At 37.7% G+C, this 23,054-nt stretch overlaps 1 protein-coding gene across 1 annotated transcript in view; it reads right to left on the bottom strand.

The window, feature by feature from the left end:
- Positions 1-23,054, bottom strand: part of Pak3 (p21 (RAC1) activated kinase 3) — a 48,340-nt gene that overhangs the window by 19,677 nt on the left and 5,609 nt on the right. Inside the window, exons 2-5 of the mRNA XM_059251509.1 lie at positions 19,800-19,863; positions 1,992-2,040; positions 1,608-1,720; positions 89-206 (exon numbers count right to left, since the gene is read on the bottom strand). Coding sequence (XP_059107492.1) covers positions 89-206; positions 1,608-1,720; positions 1,992-2,040; positions 19,800-19,863 — 344 coding nt within the window. The remainder of the gene's footprint in view (positions 1-88; positions 207-1,607; positions 1,721-1,991; positions 2,041-19,799; positions 19,864-23,054) is intronic.

Below are 23,054 nucleotides of genomic sequence, written 5' to 3'. Positions count from 1 at the left end.
TTGATGCTAGAAATATTCTGAATAATCAAAAAGAATGCATTAACAAATTTTATGTTTCTCACAAGCAAGAAATATTCTCTATTCTTACCTCTCTACAGACAGCTGCTATCTGTCCTTCATCCATACAGGTCTCTGTGACCACATCAGTTAAAGAGCCACCAGCCAAGTATTCCATGACTACCCACAGCTCATCACCCACTAAGTAGCTATAATAAGAAAAGAAAAATACTTTGACTTTGGACTAAGGAGGTGAAGACTCTAATATCCTCAGGCCTTATTTGTGATGAAAGTCGATAGTGTCATGCCCATTATCTTTAAGTGATTATTGAGGAACAATCTTCAGTACTCAAATATAGGAACTAAGGTCCGTGGATAGCCTCCCAATTCAGGAAAAGAGTAGGAGATTATTCAAATCAATTAGCACTATCTTCTTATAGAGAAGAGTGACCCCAGTGACTCCATCCTGCCTTAATACTCACGCCACTAAGCCTGATATGGTGGCACACATCTGTAATCCCACCAACTTGGGAGGATAAAGTATGTTGACTAGGAGTTCAAGGCTAACCTTGGGTATTGTGTAAGTTCCAGGCCATCCTGAGTTGCAGAGATATTTTAAAAAAGCAAGCAAGCAAACAATCAAAAAACTACCTCACTATGAAGCAAGACTTTCTTTCTATTCTGTGCTACTCAAACTATGGTACTTTTGGCATCCACTTGGAAAGTCTCTTAAAATTCAAACTTCACAGGTTCCATTTTCATTAGTTATGGATAAAAGCCTAGAAATCAGCCCCTTTCAAAAGTATAAATGCAAGTTTTAGAAAACTACAAATGCACAAATCGAATTAATGTCATACTGTTGCAGATGGGCCATAAAGGACACTTCGAGAAACACTTATTAGAACTAGAGAACTCAGTGGTCCTTTCGCTCTCATTTCCCCACCATATCAATGTCTATTGGCCTAACATGGATGGCAAGCCCTTAAGCTCATGGAGGTTGAGCTCTAGCCTTGTTTCATTCACAAGCCATCAGAGAGCTCAGCCGAGTGGTGCTAAGCAAACAACGACTGGAATTGGAAGAGACAGATGTTAGCCACAAGAGAAGACTTAGCACAGTCTTTAAGTGCCCATTTGTAACACACTCTTAATACCACTGATGAAAGAGACATTAATTACCTGCTTTAGGAAAAAGGTTTAAGATTAAAGTCTCAATTCCCCCGACCTCACTGTCAGTTAATCATAAAGCACCCATTAAAACAGGGCTATTGTCTGCTTTCTTTCCTCAGCCTCCCAGGGACCATACTGGCTCCAAAGAGACACTTGATGAAATGTTTGAAACACCATTGCTTTCTCCTATATGTAGTAGTCTATTTCCTACCAACATGGAGCAACCATCCTTAAAAGGAAGTCACACAAACTAGGTATATTTAAAACCAAGCCCACAAAATGAATTCTCAAGTGTTGGATGGGGAAAGATTTACTCGATTACTTTGTATCATTTCAGAAATATTTGTAAATGATTATGAAAGTAATAAATTCCCAACAAATAATTTGACAAGAAAATAACATCTTAGGAAGAAAATACATAATAAATAAGAGAAAATACTTACCTATCTAAATAATTAACAATATTGGGGTTCTTATTTTCCCTCATGACAAGAATTTCATTAATAATTAATTCCTTTTTGGGTTGCTGTTGAAGGTTCATTTGCTTTATGGCCACCTGAATGATGATTTAAATACAAGAACAAATTATGATTACTAAAATATGCATGAATATAAATGTACAAATTCATTATCTACAGTTTTTTTTTTCTGTTCCAGAAATATGCACTCTTTTTTTGGTCAGTCATTACTATCTATTTCAGATGTTTTGCACAGCAGCTTATCTAAACTCCCACTGTAACCTAGTGCTCCCCACTAGACACACATGCCATCAACAAGAAAACTTGATAAACACAAAGGAATAATAAAGACCAAACGATGGCCCATACCTCTTGTCCTGTTGCAATGTCTAGTGCTGTGTAAACAGTACCTGATGCCCTGGAAAAGTGAAAATTACCCAGTGAATAAGCAATCAAGGTGTTATCCATATATTGCCATGTGTGAAAATGGGATTTATTTCCAGGAGAGTAAGAACACTTAATATTAGATGTACTCTCTTAGCAAAGTTATAAGTGCACAGTACCAAAACAACTGCTTTATATACTAATTACATCTGAAATAATCACAACGAATCCTTTGTGCTGAACAAGAACCTCCCATTGGATTTTCTGGCACCAGTTCTTGGGCTACACACTCGTGAATTTAGCATGCTGGCCTTGATCTTCTCAGGGAAGCCCTGTAATATTCATAATATTCTTTATATGTTAAAACAACCAACATTTCAGGACTGTGATTGACTAAAGCAAATTCTCAGAAAAGAATAGATCATCTTTTGCTTAGGCAACTGTAACTCAACTGTTATTTTTAGCATATGGACAAAGTAGCTATTTTATGTATCTCTAAGCCTTCATTTAATGAATCAGTCACTTTCAGTGTATGTCAGTGCTGCACCTACACAAAGGAATAAAACCGGGGCTCTGTTATAGAGCTTCCATCTTTATTTTTCTCTTTGCTCAATTCTCAACAGTTTCTGTGAGTTTTTCACTCATGTGAAATATCTTTTTTTCTTTCTTTTTTGAAAAAACATCATTCCTTGAGTCTTTGTAGTACTTATGCTTCTATTTTAACTTTAAAAATGTATTGTCTGGCTGTATTTCCAGTGTATTTCTATGAATCACACTTGTTTTCTGAAGGTCTTCCCACATCCATCATCTCCAGACGAGGAGGTATTTAGTTCATTTGTGGCAAGTGAAACAGCTAGGATAGAATCCACTCAGTGATTCATTCACTTACTACTCACTAAAGTTTAGATGGTTCAGTTTAGGGACTCTCTCTCTCTCTCTCTCTCTCTCTCTCTCTCTCTCTCTCTCTCTCTCTCTCTCTCTCTCTGTATGTGCGTGTCTGTCTGTCTGTCTGTCTGTCTCTATCTATCTGTCTCTTTTACCCCATTCAAACTAGAATGGCCTTACTTTGATCTTTTTGCTTCAGCCTTCCAAATACTGAGATTACAGCCATGAGCCATAACTCCAGGATCAGGAATTGGTTTCTTACACCAGGGATTTCTTTATGACTCTTCTCCCTGGATGAGCCAAAATACTTCTCAAAAGCCTAGGATGCTTATATTACCTGTTCCCAGAAAAGGAAACGGATAGTGTAGGGTAAGAAATATTTGACTAGTAGCAGAAATTTAAGATCACCTCACCATCACAAGCTGTGCAACACTGGGCTAGTAATTTCCCAGTTACCACAGTAACAGTAAGCATGTATTGAATGTGCTCTGTGTGTCAAACACAGTGCTGAGAGCTTTATATACTTGATTTTATGTGATCCTTCCCATATTCATCTATAGTATTCTCATGTCATAAGTCAGAAGCTTGAGAGTCAGAAAGGTTAAGTAACCTTCTTAGGCTATACAATTTACGAACCACATTCTGCTTAGCTTTAAAATTAGTTTTTGAAATTAGACTAAATATTACACTTAATCACTAGTTGTTACCTGAACAAACACTTGGCAGTTCTCAAAATGGTTTATGCTTATATTAAACAAATCCATCGTTGATATTGTATATTACAGATTCCACATTCAGAACTTATAGTTGATGCCCTATAAATATTTGATGAATCAACACATTAATAAAATTATTTTTTAAACAAATATTCAATTGCAACAAGATCTTTCCTTTCAATAAAGAAAGTATTTCATCCAAGTGAATCTTCATGAGACACTTTCTTCTTGGAATAAATGATCAGACATTCCTGAGTTTGGGGACAGTGTGTGAGTTATCGTTTTGAACTCAGCATTAAATTGAGTTCAGAGGAATAAATTGTCTCAACCTGATGTGTATTTCAGCAGCAAAAAGCCCCAAGGAGCTCTTCAAATCTGATTGCTAACTATGTTTTTAAAATCTTTATTTGGTTTATATTTAGATGTTTAAAACACTTGCATACCTTCAGATGCAGAAGAACAACAGTATTTGTAAAAATGAGATAGTAGCAAATGACACAATTTAAGAAAGCATTTGGCCCTGAGTCCACATCAGTGTTGAAGCTTAGTACAGTCACTGCTGTTATTAGCCCTTATTACTGCTGTAGCTATTCATTTCACAGCAGAGAATAACTGATATACTGACTGGTGGTTGCCCCTTCCCAATGTCCCAGCCCTAAAAACCTTGCTAGCATATTTTTACTTTTCAACCGCAGGGTTTTAAGGGTGATCTGTTTGAACAATTTGTAGAGGTTTTTTTAGTCTCTCTCCCTTGAGAATGGTTTTGCAGGTTTCTTTTTTTTCTCTTTAAGCTTAGAACACATTAAATAAAAATCATACATGTGAACTTAGAATACATAAAATAAGCAAGATGGGAGCTGGTCTAGATAAAGCTAGGGTGACAAAAGCCTAGCCCACATGGTGACTTTTCCCTTATTCTTCATGGGTGTTCCTCCAACCGCTGAAGTCCTTTTCCACTGCTCTAGGGAATAAAACTATGATTGACTGGAAGTTCAAGAGGGATTAGTGTTTACCATCTTTGGAGATTTACCTTGAAATCCTTTGTTTTCTTTCTTTTCTTGTCTGTTTTGTCCCTCCATTCCCTTCAGCATTTTATTGTCTTAAACTTGCTAGAGTCCTAATCCTGAAAGCCCAGTATCCCAGGATTTACAACGTACATTGGCATAGGCTCATTACAAACCGACAATTTAAAGAACCTGAAATTCTAGAGCATGGGTTAGTAACTAAAAATGAATGCTTTCCCTTCATCTGCCCTTCTCTTACTTTACTGGATTTATGCAATTGTTCAGTGAGGAGAATTCTCCCCTCCCTCCTCCCTTTAGCTCTGTCTTAAAATGGGTTCATGTCATGCCCCTCCCCAATCAAACATGCTATTAGGTAGATGGCCTTAGGGCACTGATCAGTAAGGTACTCTGCTCTGACCAACTTCGCTTTGGAATCTTCAACTGAATATGCACAAATTCAGGTATTGTACAGTGAAACTTAGTACCTGATGACCCACTCCATGTTAGAATACCTAACATTACACCGAACCCCAAGTCTACTGTATTTTTACACTTCAATGATTGAAGATTGATTTCTGAATCAATAACATGGGAGTTTTTTGTTTGTTTGTTTGTTTTCTTCAAGAGATCTCAATATCATCAAGATTCATTGAGTAAATCACATTTGTTGCCCACTGCTGGGCTGAGAATAGCATTCCTCATGCCTACTCATCCAATCTCTCCTGATTCAAATCCTACCACCTTCTAGTTGTGTGACTCTCCGTAATTTACATTCAAAGGTGGATTACATGTATGCTAAGCTTAAAAGACATACAGCCCTGGTACATAGTAATTGCCAAGTAGCTATTAATGATTATTATTTTGTTGATTGCTCTCTAATATAGCAATTCACTTCCCAATTGTAGTCTATAGAAGAACAGGAAACTCTTTACATATCTGGGAGTTTTCAAGATACCTAATGTTTCAAAATTAATAGAAATTCAATATTTACCTAAGATAGAGGTAACTGAAATATCATAATGTGACTGCTAAATATCATGAACTGATTTAAAATCTCTAAATGCTTGTAACATATAATTATTTTTACTTAATAAAGTGTAAGAATCACCATTAATAAGTACAGTTCATGGTCAAGTTATTCGTTTGTAGGTGGTTGTAGGTGGTGAAGTTCAACAGTCCTCTCTTTGTAACATTTGTAGCACATGGGTAACTAGGAAACAACCTTTATGCTAATCATGTGGCACACAGATTCCCAAAACATGAGCCTTACAAAGTGCTGAAGTATATTAAAATATCTCAATATATATGCTTACACAATAAAAATTTTACTTCATCTTAATTTGGAAACTCTATCGTCTATTGGCATTTTAGGATGTACAGAAATCAGACTGATAAAGATGGGGAATAAAATTCCGTATTCACTGACATACTAGGTTTGGCATACTTAAGGAACAACACTGTCAACTTGATTTTCTTTTTGCCAACAACTTAATTGATTCTTCTATCCCTCTATTCTCATTTTGTTAAAGATATAATGTTTTAAGAAGAATATTTATTTATTATGCAAATTTTCTTTATTAAAAATCTCAGTTCCTCAGATGGTACAAGGAAATTATACATTAGTAGAACTGAATGGAAGACAGATTCATCCAGTTTAACCTCCTCATTACAGATGAGAACGCTGAAGCCCCAAGAGTAGGAAGGATATGCCCAATAGGAAACAACTAAGCAAGTTCTCCCAACTACAAAGTAGAGTTCTTTTAAACCTTCAGCATAGTTAAAGAACATTAAACTAACAGATTGTTCAGCCACGGGGCCTCATCAACTACAGTGTGATGAATGCCACTGCTAGGCTCTGAGCTTTGCACCAGATGCTTTCTTTATCCATAGGTTCCCCTTGTCATGGCCAAGTACACAGTCCTCAAATGGAAACACTGGCATCTAGCCTGAAAGGTCTAGAAAGAAACAATTCACCATTTCTCCATTTTCCTCACAAGTCAGTTTAATTATCACTGTTCTCCACTAGCTTTTGAGGTTGACATTGAGAGCCAGTGTCGAACCATGCTAAATAGTTGCCAGGGCAACAACATGGTAAGACTAATAGTTGGGATAAATCACTTTGATGTCAGTATGAAAATGAATTAGAGGGTAGGAGGGCAATAAAGTAAGGATAGGAGAAACTTTGCAGATTGAATAAAGAGAAGAGGGCATTAGGAAGCAATGAGGTGTGTGGTAAGCCTGGTGGGAATGAGTAAGGTCACCTGAAGGATAGGTGCTACTCCCTTTTAATGTTTTACAGGTTCAAGTGTGGTGCTAATGAGGTCACAGTCAGAAACATAATCCCTATTTATGTTGGTTATTTTTTATATCTACTCTTACTTTTCCTGCTACTGTTGGTAGAAATCCCTTTATCATTTATTGAGACATTCTCTCTGCCAACTCACTGGAAATGAATGATCTCTTTTAGTGCCCACTCTGTGTGACTCTCTATTTGCCTCATTTTACAAATGAATAAATTGGAACTGGGCAATTGTGAGTAGATTGCCATGGTATACAGCTAATATCTGAGTTTCAAAATGCATCGGTTTGTTTGATGCCATTGCTCAACTACATCTTTCACATTTGCCATTTTATTTATGAAGATGCCATAATGAAATTCAATTAATGTTCACGTTAACATGGCTGAGATAAAAATGTTACTGTCATGACTATTTAAGAGAGTTACTACTCAATAGGGCCCTATATAGAAATCATTTTACTATATAAGTGCAGTTGACATAAAGTTGCACAAATGTTTGTTTGATACTGTCACACATGCCCTTGTACTGAAATATTAGAGTAGATGTAAAACATAATCATCTTGAATGAGTATAAAATTCCTGACTGGGACTTCAATATCCATTAGGAATGGTGAGGAATACTGTATGCAAAGATGTTAGAGGTGGTGCAGTGTTTTCTCTCATGAAGTTTATTTATATGTGTATCTAAGGTAAAAAATAAAATAGTATAAATTATGTAAGTCATCACTCGATGACCTAAATACATAGAATGAAGCTAGAACCAGGAGGTACAAGCTTTCGTTAGTAAGATTATGAAATCCAGTGGGGGGACTTTCTGTTGTTTAGCTAGGACGTAGCTTTCCTCAGATCACTCACGATCATCTGTTTTTAAATAGAGCTGTAACACACTATGGGTGTGAGGCCAGAAAACTCAGTGGGTTGTAGTCCAGTGATAATCAGGCCACAGTTACAGAGCTTAATCCCTGCAAATGCCAGCTGCTAACTCGCAGTTCCTCACTTCACCGTTAAGTCAAAGCAGCTGTTTCACGGTGTTTGCCAGTAGTTTCCCGAGGCCTGGACAGGAAAGGGGGCAGGTGGCTTAATACATGCTCATTACGATGACTGGCAAAAGAAAACAACTTGCTGTGTAAACTCTGCTAATGGTGCTTGATTGAGTGGTATCATCTTTCTTTACAAGGGACAGCAGACAACATGGGGCATTTAAGAGCATTAAGCAGAACACAGGACATCTTCCATTGGTCTAAAGACATTGTTCTTCACAAGTGCTAATGTATTTCCAATCTTCTACATCACAAAGCCTATTATAGAGCTTAGACTGTATCTATTTAGTGCTCCATAGCAGACTTCTACCTTGTGTGGTCCAAAATGGATCCAATGAGGAAGCAAATACTTTTTGGGTGGGTGGTTCAACCCAAAGAATAACACACTAGACACCACTTCTGCTCTTACTCTGAATGAGGAAACAACAACAACAAAACAAACAAACAAAAAACAGGTCAGAGGGTTTATACTCAGCACTTATCTCTGAGCTTGAAGCAGTATACTGTTTTTAGGCTGTATCTAAACCAAGCAGCTACTCATAGTATCCTTTGAGAAATAAGGGCAGCGGGGAAGGGGCAAATTAGAACAAAGCATAGGAATGCATATATGAACACAACATAATTAAAACCATGCTTTGATATGTTAACCTAAAAATTAAATGAATTCCCCCTCAGAAATAAGATTTAGAGCTATTCCTCTTCAATATACCTGAGAGTATAAAGAGGGGCCTTGTGGAATAGTAGGGAAAAATCTCAAAAATACATAATGTAATATATTTATTTTTAGAACTTTAAGACAAATATAGAGGGGCCAGTATTAGGTGCTTGATTACACACAAACTGGTAATACAGCTTATTTGTAATAGTTAATGAATTAATCATATTTTCATTCAGTTTGATTATATGATTGAGAAATATCCAGAAGTTGCATAAAATTCCTTTGGCCATATGCATATTGTTATGAACAGGAGTAAAATTATCTTAAAACTGCTCTCACTGCCACTTTGCATCAAACTTGTATGTATAGCTGACCTAATCCCTGGAGAGATATGGCATGACATTGGCATCATGTAGATATTGGACATTGGCAAATAAATTCTTTAGCATAGACTCATTTTGTCCCACACTTTCAGTTTAGATTTTTCTTATATATTTGCATTTTAAAAGTCAATATGGAGATAAGTTTTTGTAGTTGTAATATAATTCTAAATGAAGGAATACATCTGTACATGCAAACAGATACACTTATGAACTCCTGTTGGACTATGAAATGGAGCTATCTTTATGGAAGGCAACTTGGAAATTTTAAATGCGTATATTAATGATACAAAAATTCTACACTTAGGAAGTCATCCCAATAAGTTTGCAAAAATGTGAAATGATTTATTTGCAAATATCATTACTGAAGCCTCATTTATAATAGAAATATATCAGAAAAAGCCACAAATGTCCATCAGTAGAAGCATGGTTAACTAAATTGTGGTACATCCAAATGCAGAGCATTAGGCACATGTTAAGAGAGCAAGATACTTATATGTATCTACCTCTTAACTGTAGGCACATGACAGAAAAGGAGTTATTCAGTATGTCACCATTTAAGCTAAAATATATCCATACCAAACAGGTAAATGTTCCTCCCTCCAACGAAAGTTTCTTTATACTCAAATCCTCCTAGAAATACATTATGTATTAATGAATGCTCTTAAGCATTGAATTTCAGACACCAAATGTGATATAGGAAATACATACAGGGTTGAAATATACTCAGTTCATATGAGATTTTGATGTTTATACAGAGTAACTGTCAGAATTAGAAAGAAAGGACATAAATAAATTTAGAGTTTATGTCCTTGCAACTTAAGATCTTGATATCATAAATATGTTTTTTTCTAGAACTCTCTCAAAACTGATATAGGGAAAGGGACTATCATTAGCTAAAGATATAGTCTGACCATTAAAAGCAATAATGAGTACAAATAATTGAAACAAACTGAAAATATAATACTCTGTGAATTTATAAAGATTTTTTAAATATAAAAGAAAGTCTTTGCATTGGAAACTTGAGTACTGATTAATTATATTGAAATTTGACAATTAAGAAATGAATAATTTATCTTGATTTATTTGTATATTTCATAGTAAACTAAGAGTGCTAGGTGATCAAATACAGTTGTTTTCAACAAAGTATGCAAGCCAGTAGGCACAGAAGTAATGATAGATTTAGAAAAAGCACTATTTTAGAATCCTTAATAAAATGACTGATATTAGCAATAATCATCAATAGGTAAAACTATCAGTTCTGATCTTTATGTGGAAGAGGACAATCACCCTTTGAATCTTCCTATTAATTGACTCCTCACCAAAATATGGAACAATCAAGCCCTTCATCCTGATGTAATATATCATGAAACAGCACCACTTATAAAGAATTTTGCCACAATTTGAACCTGAACCTAAACCTCTTAGAGTTAATTTCCATTTGTAGGAAATATAAGGAACAGATTAACAATTCATTGCCGTGAAACTAACAGACAAGACCAGCAAATGGTGCTTTATACCAGAAGAGGCCAGTTTCTTTAACAAATCAATGGTGGTGGAAAAGATGAACATAAAAGATGAAACTGCCTTCTCTCGTTTGTTTTCGGTCTTAGAGGGTGTGTATATTCTGATTTACCATGAACAGGAGAACTCGGGTTTAAAGAAATTAATCTGGCCATGGCCTTTTGAATTAAAAATATCACCTTATTTTTCATTAATCATTCCAAAAATCTCTTTATTCTACTGTTTTCAAAAGTTTTAAGACTATTTCTAAGTACTAGATACAAGCTCTTCCAGGTGTAATCTGGAGGAGTCATAAGGAAGGAAGATAGAAACGGCCAATGAGAACCTGGACAGCTCAAGATGGGTACAAGGGGAGATGGCAGGATGAGTGTGCAGATCAATGCAGAGTAAATGCACATCAATGGGGGTGGATGTGCCCCGCTTACCTCCTCCTCCCTTTTTCATCTACTGTGAATGGAACCTAGATCTTCTATTTGCTAAGGTAGTGCCATTGTGGAGCTAGAGTCCCAGCCATTAGCTTGTTTCTTAATACAATAATGCATTTCTTTTTGCTAGATATTCAGGGAGTTGAAAAATATAAAAGTCATGGTGGACTCTAAACATGGTTCTTTACATGGGGAGAGGGATTAAGATAGGGTCTCTTTATATACTCCTGGCCATTTGGAGCTCACTATGTAGATCAGGCTGTCCTCAAACTCAGAGATCTCCCTGCCTCTGCATCTTGACTGCTGGGATTAAAGGTGTTTGACACCATACCCAGCCCCAAAATCTGGTTCTTAATTATAGCTCTACATTCAACATAGTGAGTGCTCAGCCCTAATTCACTAAATTGAAGTATTTACTAAACTGGATCTAAACTAGTTTAGATCTGTGATGCTTCTTTAAAAACAATCTACTAATATTGCTGAGAAAAGTCACTATGAGTTAAAAAGATCATTTTTTCCCAGTGCATTCTCATTTGAGGAAAATCTTTGAAATTAATTCAAACATATTAGTGAGACATCAGTGAGGCGGCTGCCAGCATTAGTAAGTTCCACCCTTCATCATACTGCTACTGTTTACTAAGGAAGTGCACAGACTTGCAGTGAATAAAGAAAATATGTGATTCTGTTGTCTTACTGGACTCCTTTTCACCATGTAAGTTTTTTTATATAACTGTCGGAGTGAAAACACGTTGACAGTGTTCTTGAATTAAGGACGATTTCAGGAAAATCTGGCTCTCTTTCTTTCTCCTTCCTTCTCTCCTCTCATTCCATTTTCCTCTGCCTTTCTCTAGACATTTGACCACAATGTTTAGAACTTTTTCCTCAGAAAACTTAGTGAAATTCTGTCAGTTTTAAAGCTTAGGCTCACAGTTACGGCTCCAATGATGAGACATGAAATTCTGAGTTTGATTTATGGTCGGTGGTGGAATCTGATTCTATGGCCCTATGCCTGAATGTTGGGATGGCAGAATCCCATACTGGAAAAATGTAGTTTTCCAAGTCGATGAGGGTGATTAATGAAGAGGTTTTTCTCAAATTCAGCTCGGAAGAGTGAGTTCTTGTGCTCCCTGAAGCTGAAAATGGAATTCAGGGGTTGATTATTCCTAGCACTAAATGATTAGTGACAGGATTTTGAAAGTCATCATAACAATAGGTAAAGCAAAACAATAAAAACCAAGACAATGAAAAGAAAATAAAAACCACTGTGTCTTGGAAGTGGATACTAGATCGCTTAGCTCAGGGCAATGATTTATGGAAAAATCAGTTGAGAGCCATTAAAGTAAAAACAAAGTTAATGTAAGTGGGTTTTTATCTAGAGAAAGTATTTTGTTCATTCACCAGGAACCTTAACAGTGGGCAATAATCCATTAAAAACAAAAAAGATTAAATTAAAATAAATACAATAAAATAAATTATAAAATTCAAATAAATAAACTTAAGCCCTTACATTCATACACTAAAAGCTATTTTTAAAGTATACTTTGTTTTTAGTTTTTTTTTTTTTTAAAAAAAACCTTGCTTGATCATGGTGTCTCCCCTGCCAGGTAAGTATAACTGTCATGATAGATTTCTGTGGGCCTCTCTAGCACTTTGTTTCTTCCTATTCTCATGTGGTCTTCATTTACCATGGTCTCCTATTCCTTGTTCTCCCTCTCTGTTTTTGATCTAGCTGGGATCTCCCACTCACCCAAGCTCTCTTTCCCTCGACCCTTGCCCTTCACTACCCCCACTCATGTCCAGGCTGTTCATGTAGATCTCATTCCATTTCTCTGCCGTTGGGCGATCCCTGTGTCTTTCTTGGGGTCCTGTTTTCCAGGTAGCCTGCCTGGTGATGTGAGTAGCAGTCCAGTCATCCTTGTTCCACATCTAGTATCCTGTTATGAGTGAGTACATACCATGTTTGTCTTTCTGAGTCTGGGATACCTCACTCAGGATGATTTTTTCTAGATCCATCCATTTGTCTGCAAACCTCATGATGTCATTGTTTTTCTCTGCTGAGTAGTATTCCATTGTGTATATGTACCACATTTTGTTTATCCATTCTTCAGTTGAAGGGCATCTAGGTTGTTTCCATGTTCTGGCTATTACAAACAACGCTGATATGAACATAGCTGAACAAGTGCTCTTGTGGTGTGGTTGAGCATTCCTTGGGTATATGCCCAAGAGTGGTATAGCTGGATCTTGGGGGAGATGGATTCCCAATTTTCTAAGAAATCGCCATATTGATTTCCAAAGTGGTTGTACAAGCTTGCATTCCCACCAGCAGTGGAGGAGAGTTCCCCTAGCTCCACATCCTCTCCAGCATAAGGTGTCTTCAGTGTTTTTGATCTTAGCCATTCTGAGAGGCGTAAGGTGGTATCTCAGAGTTGTTTTGATTTGCATTTCCCTGATGATTAGGGATGTTGAGCAATTCCTTAAATGTCTTTCAGCCATTTGAGTTTCCTCTGTTGAGAATTCTCTGTTTAGTTCTATAGCCCATTTCTTAATTGGACTGTTGGGCATTTTGATGTCTAATTTCTTGAGTTCCTTATATATTCTGGATATCAGTCCTCTGTCAGATGTGGGATTGGTGAAGATCTTTTCCCATTCTGTAGGCTGTCGCTTTGCTTTGTTGACCGTATCCTTTGCCCTACAAAAGCTTCTCAGTTTCAAGAGGTCCCATTGATTGATTGTTTCTCTCAGTGTCTGTGCTACTGGTGTTCTATTTAGAAAGTGGTCTCCTATGCCAATGTGTTCAAGACTACTTCCTACTTTCTCTTCTAGCAGGTTCAGAGTAGCTGGATTTATGTTGAGGTCCTTGATCCACTTGGACTTAAGTTTTGTGCACGGTGATAGATATGGATCTATTTGCAGCCTTCTACATGTTGATATCCAGTTTTGCCAGCACCATTTGTTGAAGATGCTTTCTTTTTTCCATTGTGCACTTTTGGCTTCTTTGTCAAAAATTATTTGTTCATAGGTGTGCGGATTAATATCAGGGTCTTCAATTCGATTCCATTGGTCCACATGTCGGTTTTTATGCCAGTACCAAGCTGTTTTTATTACTGTAGCTCTATAGTACAGCTTGAAGTCAGGGATCGTGATGCCTCCAGAGGTTGTTTTATTGTACAGGATTCTTTTGGCTATCCTGGGTTTTTTGTTTTTCCATATGAAGTTGAGTATTATTCTTTCCAGGTCTGTGAAGAATTGTGTTGGTATTTTGATGGGGATTGCATTGAATCTGTAGATTGCTTTTGGTAAGATTGCCATTTTTACTATGTTAGTTCTGCCTATCCATGAGCATGGGAGATCTTTCCATTTTCTGACATCTTCTTCAATTTCTTTTTTCAGGGACTTAATGGTCGAGAGACAGTCCGAACTGACCTACTCTGGTGATGGGATGGCCAAACACCCTAATTGTCGTGCTAGAAACCTCATCCAACTACTGATGGATCTGGATGCAGAGATCCATGACTAGGCCCAAGGTGGATCTCTGGGAGTCCAATTAGCGAGAATGAGGAGGGTTTATATGAGAGAGAATTGTTGAGACCAAGGTCGGATAAAGCACAGAGACAAATAGCCAAACAAACGGAAACACATGAAATATGAACCAATGGCTGAGGGGTCACCAACTGGATCAGGCCCTCTGAGTGGGTGAGACAGTTGATTGGCCTGATCTGTTTGGGAGGCATCCAGGCAGTGGGACCGGGTCCTGTGCTCATTGCATGAGTTGGCTGTTTGAAACCTGGGGCCTATGCAGGGTCCCTTGGCTCGGCATGGGAGGAGGGGACTGGACCTACCTGGACTGAGTCCACCAGGTTGATCTCAGTCTGTGGGGAAGGCTTTGCCCTGGAGGAGATTGGAATGGGGGGCGGGCTGGGGGGAAGGTGAGGGGGGCGGGAGGGGGGAGAACAAGGGAATCTGTGGCTGATATGTAGAACTGAATTGTATTGCAAAATAAAAATTTAAAAAAAAAATAACTGTCATGATAGAGCCTCTGTCCAGTAACTGATGGAAGCAGATGCAGAGATCCACAGCCAAGCACCAGGCCGAGCTCCAGGAGTCCAGTCAGGGAGAGAGAAGAGGGATTCTATGAGCAAGTGCATCAAGATCATGATGGGGAAACCTGCAGAGACGACCAAACCAAACTAGTGGGAACTCATGAACTTTAGACCAATAGCTGTGGAGCCTCCATGAGACTGGACTAGGTCCTCTGCATAAGTGAGACAGTTGTTTAGCTTGACCTGCTTAAGGGACCCCCTGGCAGTGGGATCAGGATCCATCCCTGGTGCATGAGCTGGCTTTTTGGAGCCTAGTGCCTATGGTGGGACACCTCCCACAGCCTTGGTGCAGGGAGGAGGGAATTGGACCTTCCTCAACTGAATGTACCAGGCTCTGCTTACTCCCCATGGGAGTCCTTGCCTTGGAGGAGGTGGGAATGGGAGATGGGTTGGAGAGGAAGGCTTGGGGGTGGGAGGAGGGAGGAGAGGGGGATCTGTGGCTTGGTATGCAAAATGAACAGAAAATTTCTTAATAATAAAAAAAGAAGAAAACTTGGTTTTTATATTATGACTATTTGTGTTGTGTGTGTATGTGAAAATTGTCAGTGAATGGTGAAGCCAACATGTCTGAACAAGACAGATGTGTAGCACACACCAGAGGAGCAACAGTGCAATGTGACTTGGGAAGACCAAGCTATTATGAATGAAAAGGGGATGAAGATGCATTGAGAAAAGAGCAGAAAAGACATAGATATAAAGGAGAGCTACACGGACAAACAAATATTTAAAATGCAAAAGGAGCCCCAGAGAGATGGGACCAGCAGACAGGTAATCTGTGAGCCTTGCTGTTATTCATAACTGTACAGAAAGTCTGAGGACCCACTAAATATAAAGTATATGCCACCATGCCAAGCTTAGCAGTGGGCTGGACACTAAAGGAGATAAAAGAAGAAATACAATAGACTTCCTAATCTCTAAGAACTTATTATGACTGAACTCTCAGCTGGCTTCATCATTTTTAAAAATCATGCACTCTCTGGGAATTTAAAACAGATGTTTCTCCTACAGCAAATAGGACTTACGCTGTTTATTCTAAACTGTGTATGATGTTTTGGTTTCCTTTTGATCCTCCTCTTCTTCATCTTCTTTTGTGACAGGGTCTCGTGTAGCCCAGGCTAGTGTCAAGTTTGCTATGTAGCTGAGGATGACTTTGAACACCTAATCCTCTTGCCTTCGTCTCCTGAGTGCTAAGATTAGAGGTGTACCACCATGTCTGGACTTTCCCCATTTAATTTTAGAGGATAAATATTTTATAAAGGTATTTATATATATCTTTCCTTTTCTTTACCTTCATAAGTCCAGGTATGATTTAGCAGTCACAAGAGGAAATCTCTTTGGTGAGTGCTATTAATCGGACTTCATTATCTGAGATATTTGAAAGCATTTCTTCAGCATTTTTATTTGTTTCAATTTTTTAGATTCAATGCTATTTTTGTTCAGCTGTATCTTAGTGGGAACAAATAATCAACATAAAACTGTAATTCCCATTCTCACCTCTCAGAACACAGTTATGCAATAAAGTGCTGTATTGAAACTATAATTTAAAAAGTGTATTCTATTAGAAATACACTGTGAATTGTTAGCAAAATCAAAACTGACCAAGTGAGATTGCGTAAAACTGCAAAAACTCAATAGAATGAAATGAAAACTTGAAGACTACATAGAATGTGAAAAAATACATGTTATATATAAATCTTAGAAGGATCTAGAATATATAAGGAGCTATAGACTCTCAATAGCAAAAAAAGAAAGCCCCAAATCCCACTTTCAAATAGTAAATAGGTCTAAATAGAAAATTTTCAAAACTGTCACATGGCCAATGGGGCCATTAAAAATGCTAATATCATAAATCATCAGGGAAATTCAAATAAAAGCCACAATGGGATATCATTTCACCAGAAGAAGAATGGCTAATACCAAAAAGAGAAAAGGTAACAAATGCCGGTGAAAATGTGGAGAAAAGGAACTCTGATACACTGTTAGTGAGAATTTAAACTTGTATACACATTGTACCTTATGATTCTGGAATCTCACTGCTGGGTATATAGTCATAAGAAAGTAAGTCAGATGTCTAAAAGACATGTTTACTGCACACAATAGTCAAGAAATAGAATCAAACGATGTCTATCAGCCGATGAATTACTAAAGAGATATCAGTAAATACACTCTGTTGGTTCATGTTTATGTCATGTTGACACAGGCTAGAGTCATTTGGGAAGACAGAACCTCAATTGAGAAAATGCTCCCACCTGATGGGCTTTTAGGCAAACCTGTGGACATGTTCTTCATTAGTGATTGATGTGGGAGGGCCTAGCCCATTGTGGGTTCCGCCATCCCTGGAAAGCCAGTCCTGGGTTCTATAACAAAGCAGGCTGAGCAAGCCAGGCTAAGCAAACTAGTATGCAGCTCCCCTCCATACCCTCTGCCTCAGTTCCTGCCTCCAGATTCTTGTCCTGGGTTTCTGCCCTAACTTCCCTCAGTGATGGAATGTTACCTGGTAGTGTTAAGATGAAATAAACCCTTTCCTTCCTAAGTTGCTTTTGGTCATGGTGTTTTATCCCAGAAATATAAGCCTAAAATATGTACATGATGAAATACTACTTAAGGAACACAAAAGATGACATACTGTCATTTGGGACAATGTGGATACAACTGGAGTTCATTATGTTGCGTGAAGTACGCCAAGTACAAAAAAACAAGCACCATGTAATTGCATCCATATGAAAAGATAATAAACAAAACTGATCTGATAGAAGCTGAGAGCCAAATGCTGGATACCAAAGGCTGGGTACAGTAGGGGAGAAGGAAGAAGGAAGGAAGGCAGGTCAACAGATAAGAAGTCACAGCTAGATAGTAGCAAGAAGTTTTTGCATGTCATTAAAAAGTAGAATAGTTACAATGATAGTGTAATGTTCATTTTTAAAGCTAAAAGGAAGATTTTTTAATGTTTTCCCATAAAGAAAAGATATATACATGAGATCATTATGTTTACTCTGATTTGAACATCATGCAATATATTTTTAAATTCTGTCTTATTATGCATGCTTGCACGTGGCCGTGGTGCCTGTGTTGAGATCCAAGGACAACTTTTTGGAGTCAGTTCTCTCCTTCCACTGTGGATTCTAGCCATCAAGCTCAGACAGTCAGGATTTCATGGCAAGTACTTTTACCTGCTGAGCCGGCTAGCCCACCATACCACACAGGTGTAATATAAACACATATGTACAATTATTATGTCAATTAAAAAATAAATATTGAAAAACATAAAAAGAAGAGGATGTGAAGTGTACTTTAAATATCTAGAGCTACATTAAAAGCTCCTCAAAACAGAAATCTGTTTCAATAATGTATTTCGGTTAGAGCAGTGGTTTTCAACCTTCCTAATGCTGTGACCCTTTAATACAGTTCCTTATGTTGTGGTGACCCAAACCATGAAATTATTTCATTGTTATTTCATAATTGCAATTTTGTTGCTGTTATCAATCGTAATATAAATATCTGATATGCAGGATATCCGACATGTGACCCCTGTAAAAGGGTCATTGGACCGCCAAGGAGTCACGACCTACAGGTTGAGAACTACTGATTTAGGTGAATGCGTGAAAGTGTTATATAATATTGTCTTTTTGCAACTTGGCTTGTGTTTTTTTTTCTTCTTGGACAGGAAGAAAGTTAGTTGACGTTTATATATGGACTTAAGAAAGTACATCTCTCATTAAACATTATTGCATCCCCAGGGCCTCTGATTCAGTTGCACAGTGATATATACATACATACATACATACATACATACATACATACATACATACACACATACATACATACATACATATATGTGTGTGTCTATTTATGTATGTGTGTATGTATGAATATATATGTATATATGTATTTCCAGTTGAATTGCAGAACAGATGACTCCTACCTCTATCCCTAGTGAATGATTCAAAATTGGTTCACATTTCTGGCTGATGTTAGGATCATCTAAGGAATTTTTGTAAGATTATCATTCCTGGAGTTTGTTTCAAATATCTGGTGAGTTGGGCCTGGAAATCTATGTCTTTAACAAGGATAGTAGGGGAAAATGATGAACCTGGTCTCATTTCAGGACTACTGATTCATTTTGTCAGTATTCAGCCAACCCTGCCCAGCCCTCGACCATTTAGTAAGGACTTTCTCATACTCATTCTGCTACTGTTGAGTTTGATTAAGAAGTGGGATCTCAGTCCTCGGGGGAGGCTTTGTCCTGGAGGAGGTGGGAATGAGGGGTGGGTTGGGGAGAAGGTGAGGGGGGAAGGAGGGGGGAGAAGAAAGGAATCCGTGGCTGATATGTAGAACTGAATTGTATTGCAAAATTAAAAAAATAATAAAAAATAAAAAAAAAAATTAAAAAAAAAAGAAGCGGGATCTAATGCCCACGTGCATTTAAGGAGACAATACAATGAGAGCTTTCACATTAGCTAGATCTTCCTCTAACTAAATCTACTGCTTTTCTAGATCAATCTGTGTGACTGTGCACATGATATAGCTATCAAAATATTCCTGAAAAGCTATCAGTTCAATGATAGTGAAGACTCCAGTAACATGTGTTCCTATGTTAGTCACCAAGCAACCTATCAGCAGGGAAAGCTAATATTGAGAATACAAAATGCAAGTACAATACAGAGAACTGGAGGCATGAATTGGTAAGATTTCTGAGATATTAGTGAATTTTAATGTACATCGTTGGAGTTCATCTTGGTATTTCAAATAAAAATCACTTACCCTTGACCAATTTTTTCAAATCTTGTATATTTTTTCTTTGGGTCCCCAACACTCACAATGCTTCCTGAGGGGGTGAGAAGGGAAAAAGAAAGATTGAAACTGATTGATTTTTTTTAAACAGGAAAAATGGTGACGTCAAAGATATGGAAAATATGCTTTATTTGTTTGAAAATACACCGAAAAATATTAATTAAATTGGTGATAATAATCCATACTGCTTATATTAAAAACTGCTCATATCTGGGAAACAAAAAAATGGACTGAACACAACCCAGCATTTACAAAATTTTCTCATAAAATAAATATCATAGGAGATTAAAATAACTAAAAATCATACCCATGATTTAATAAAACATTTTTTCTGAATTAGAATAAAGACAATAATTCCACTACATTCAGTTCTGTAAGATGAATACCTATATTAAGTAATTACTGTTCCCTAGTTCTGTGCTAAGGGGATGGTATATAGGGCTGGGTCTAATGAATAAGTCTTGTCATAAAGTAGTAAGACTCATAATTTCCAAAAAAAATACATCCCTTAACTTAGCATTCTACTAGTGCTCCAAATATTTAACCAGAATTACTGACATATGATTTAAACATCACAAAACTCACTAATTTAAAGTATACAGTTCAATGTTTTGCGTGTGTGTGTGTGTGTGTGTGTGTGTGTGTGTGTGTGTGTGTATGTGTGTGTATGTGTGTGTGTGTAGTCCATGCATGTGTATGTACTCATTCATGTATGTCTGTTCATGGACATGTGTGTGCATGTGTGGAGCCCATAGGTTCACATTAGATATCTTCCTTTATGGCCCTCTACCTAATTTTCTGACATAGGGTTTCTCTCTGAATCTAGAGCAGGCCACCTCCCTCTTTTGCCTCCCTAGTGCTAGGGTTACATGCATGCACCACACACCCACATTTTAGATGTGTGCTGGAGATCTGAACTCAGGTGCAGCAACCACTTCGATGGGTGACTCATTACTCTCACCACTCAATGTTTTTCAAAAATATATTTCAGATTTGCAAAAACTTCACCATAATATAATTTTTAAATTAATCGTTTTTAGGGCTAGAGAGATGGCTCAGTATTTATAGCACTTGTAAGCATAAGGACCAGAGTCATAGCCCCAAGAACACACATAAAATGTCAGTTGGACATCGGGGCCCACCTATAGGTAATTCCAGTGCTTAGAAAACAGAGATGGGATCCTGAAGGAAGGGGCTGGCCAGACTACCTGTACAAGTAACTCTGGGTTTAATTCAGAAACCATGCCTTGGTGATTAAGGTGAAGTGACCAAGTTAAACTCCCAATGTGAACCTAGAGCCTCTACATGCACCTGCACACATGAGTACCTGCACAGACATATGTGTCATGTGAACACACACATACAGACACAACACACAGACATCAAAGAATAACAACAATTAAACATTCCACAAGGAAACATTAGACATATCACCAGTTACTTTTTTTGTTGTTTGAAAGCAGAGTTGGGGTGTAATGTCAATATTTTAACATAGGCTAACGCATGGAGGTTCATAGCTCAGAAACAAATGTTGGCTTCTCTAAGAGATAGGCATACTTCATATGTCTTTAGTTGTGTGCAAGATTTGAGTGGGATTTTGAAGCTGTTATCTTCTATGGGTTCCTAAGAAAGCTAAATGAGATGTACCTGACAGAATGGCAGTTGATAAGATGGAACTCTAGATGGCAGGGCTGCAGGAAGGTAGAAGATCTTCATTGTAGGAGCAGTCATTCTTATCTATCCCTAAGTACTCTTGAAAAGTTCCTCCTCACTACAGGACCAAGCCCAGATTCCTTAGTTGAACACAGTAGGCCATCCATCATTCAGCCCCATCTGGTTTTTACCTAAGCAGGCTGAGTAGCAATTCTTCTTCTCTTGTCTTTCCCCTTCCCGTTTTTTATCTTAGGAACAGTCTCACCATCTGGGAAATAGCTCTTTGCATATGCCTCTCTATTCTCCTTTTAATCTAAGCTATGACTTCCTAATTACCACTTAAACATAATCTTACAGCATCATCCTTTCCAAAGTCTTCTATGATCACTGTAACAAAACAGACATACTTTTGTTGTTGATTTTTTCAAGACAGGGTTTCTCTGTGTAGCCTTGGTTATCCTGGAACTCGCTCTGTAGACCAGGCTGGCCTCTAACTTAGAGAGATCCTCCTGCCTCTGCCTCCTGAGTGCTGGGATTAAAGGCATGTGCTACCACTGCCCAGCTAAACTGACATATTTTTATTTGAAGCCAGCAAATCTGTGTTTTCATCTCTTTAATTTTGGGGCCCAGTGCAGTGGTTACCACTGAACAAGTAAGTGAATGAAAATAAGAAAATATATATTCAAACAGAGTACAGTATAATACAGACAATACCTCACACTAATTTACATGGCTGTGGCCTAGTAGATAACCTAATTAAAACCTAATAATCAACACTAGACATTCAGAAAAAAATCAGCTAAATGTTTCAATTGTGGATTATGTATCAGGTTTGGGATTTACCATTTCTGAGGTTTGTTTGGTTGAACAAGGATAACCTTGAACTTCTGATCCTCTTACGTCCATCTCCTGGGTGCTGGGATGACAGGTGTGTACCACTAGACTCTATTAGTATGGTGTTGGGGCTAGAACCCATAGCTTCAGGAATGCCAGGTAAGCACTCTACCCGTTGAGCCGTACCCCTGATGGCTAGGTTTTGGTCTTTAATTCTTGTCTTTATTGTTTGACAGTTTCATGCTGGTTTTGTTTGATCTCTTCCCCCTTTCTCTCTTCTTTCACTTTACTTTGGTAATGGATGCTCCTGTTTCGGTTGGGTTTAGTAAGACAGACACTGTGAGAGTTGTTAAAATTCATTTGCTCAGGCAGTGGTGCCATCAATATGTTCTCTCAGTAGTCTGGTGAGACATCTGAGAACGGTCTTTGAGTCATTTCTTAACATTTACTGCTTACATATGTTGTTTACTTAGTGCTGGGTCTGTATCTTTTTCTTCCTTGACTATTTTTTCAATTCACTCCTTCCTTAATTCTGCTGCTACTGTTGGACTCCCTTCATTTTTTGCTCCAACATTCTCCTAACTGGACTTCCTTTTGCCAGGCTCTATCATGGCCATCCAGGCTCTGCACCTCTCTCAGAATGCTTTAAATAAAGACCTCATCTCACAAGTCTCTGGTTTTGATACCAGAGACACCTGACATCTATAGTGAAGGCCCAATATCCTTGGCATGGAATGC

The sequence above is a fragment of the Peromyscus eremicus genome, chromosome X (assembly GCF_949786415.1).
Source record: "Peromyscus eremicus chromosome X, PerEre_H2_v1, whole genome shotgun sequence".
Taxonomy (NCBI): domain Eukaryota; kingdom Metazoa; phylum Chordata; class Mammalia; order Rodentia; family Cricetidae; genus Peromyscus; species Peromyscus eremicus.
The sequence above is the reverse complement of the archived record's forward strand: the minus strand, read 5'-3'. Positions and strand labels throughout refer to the sequence as shown.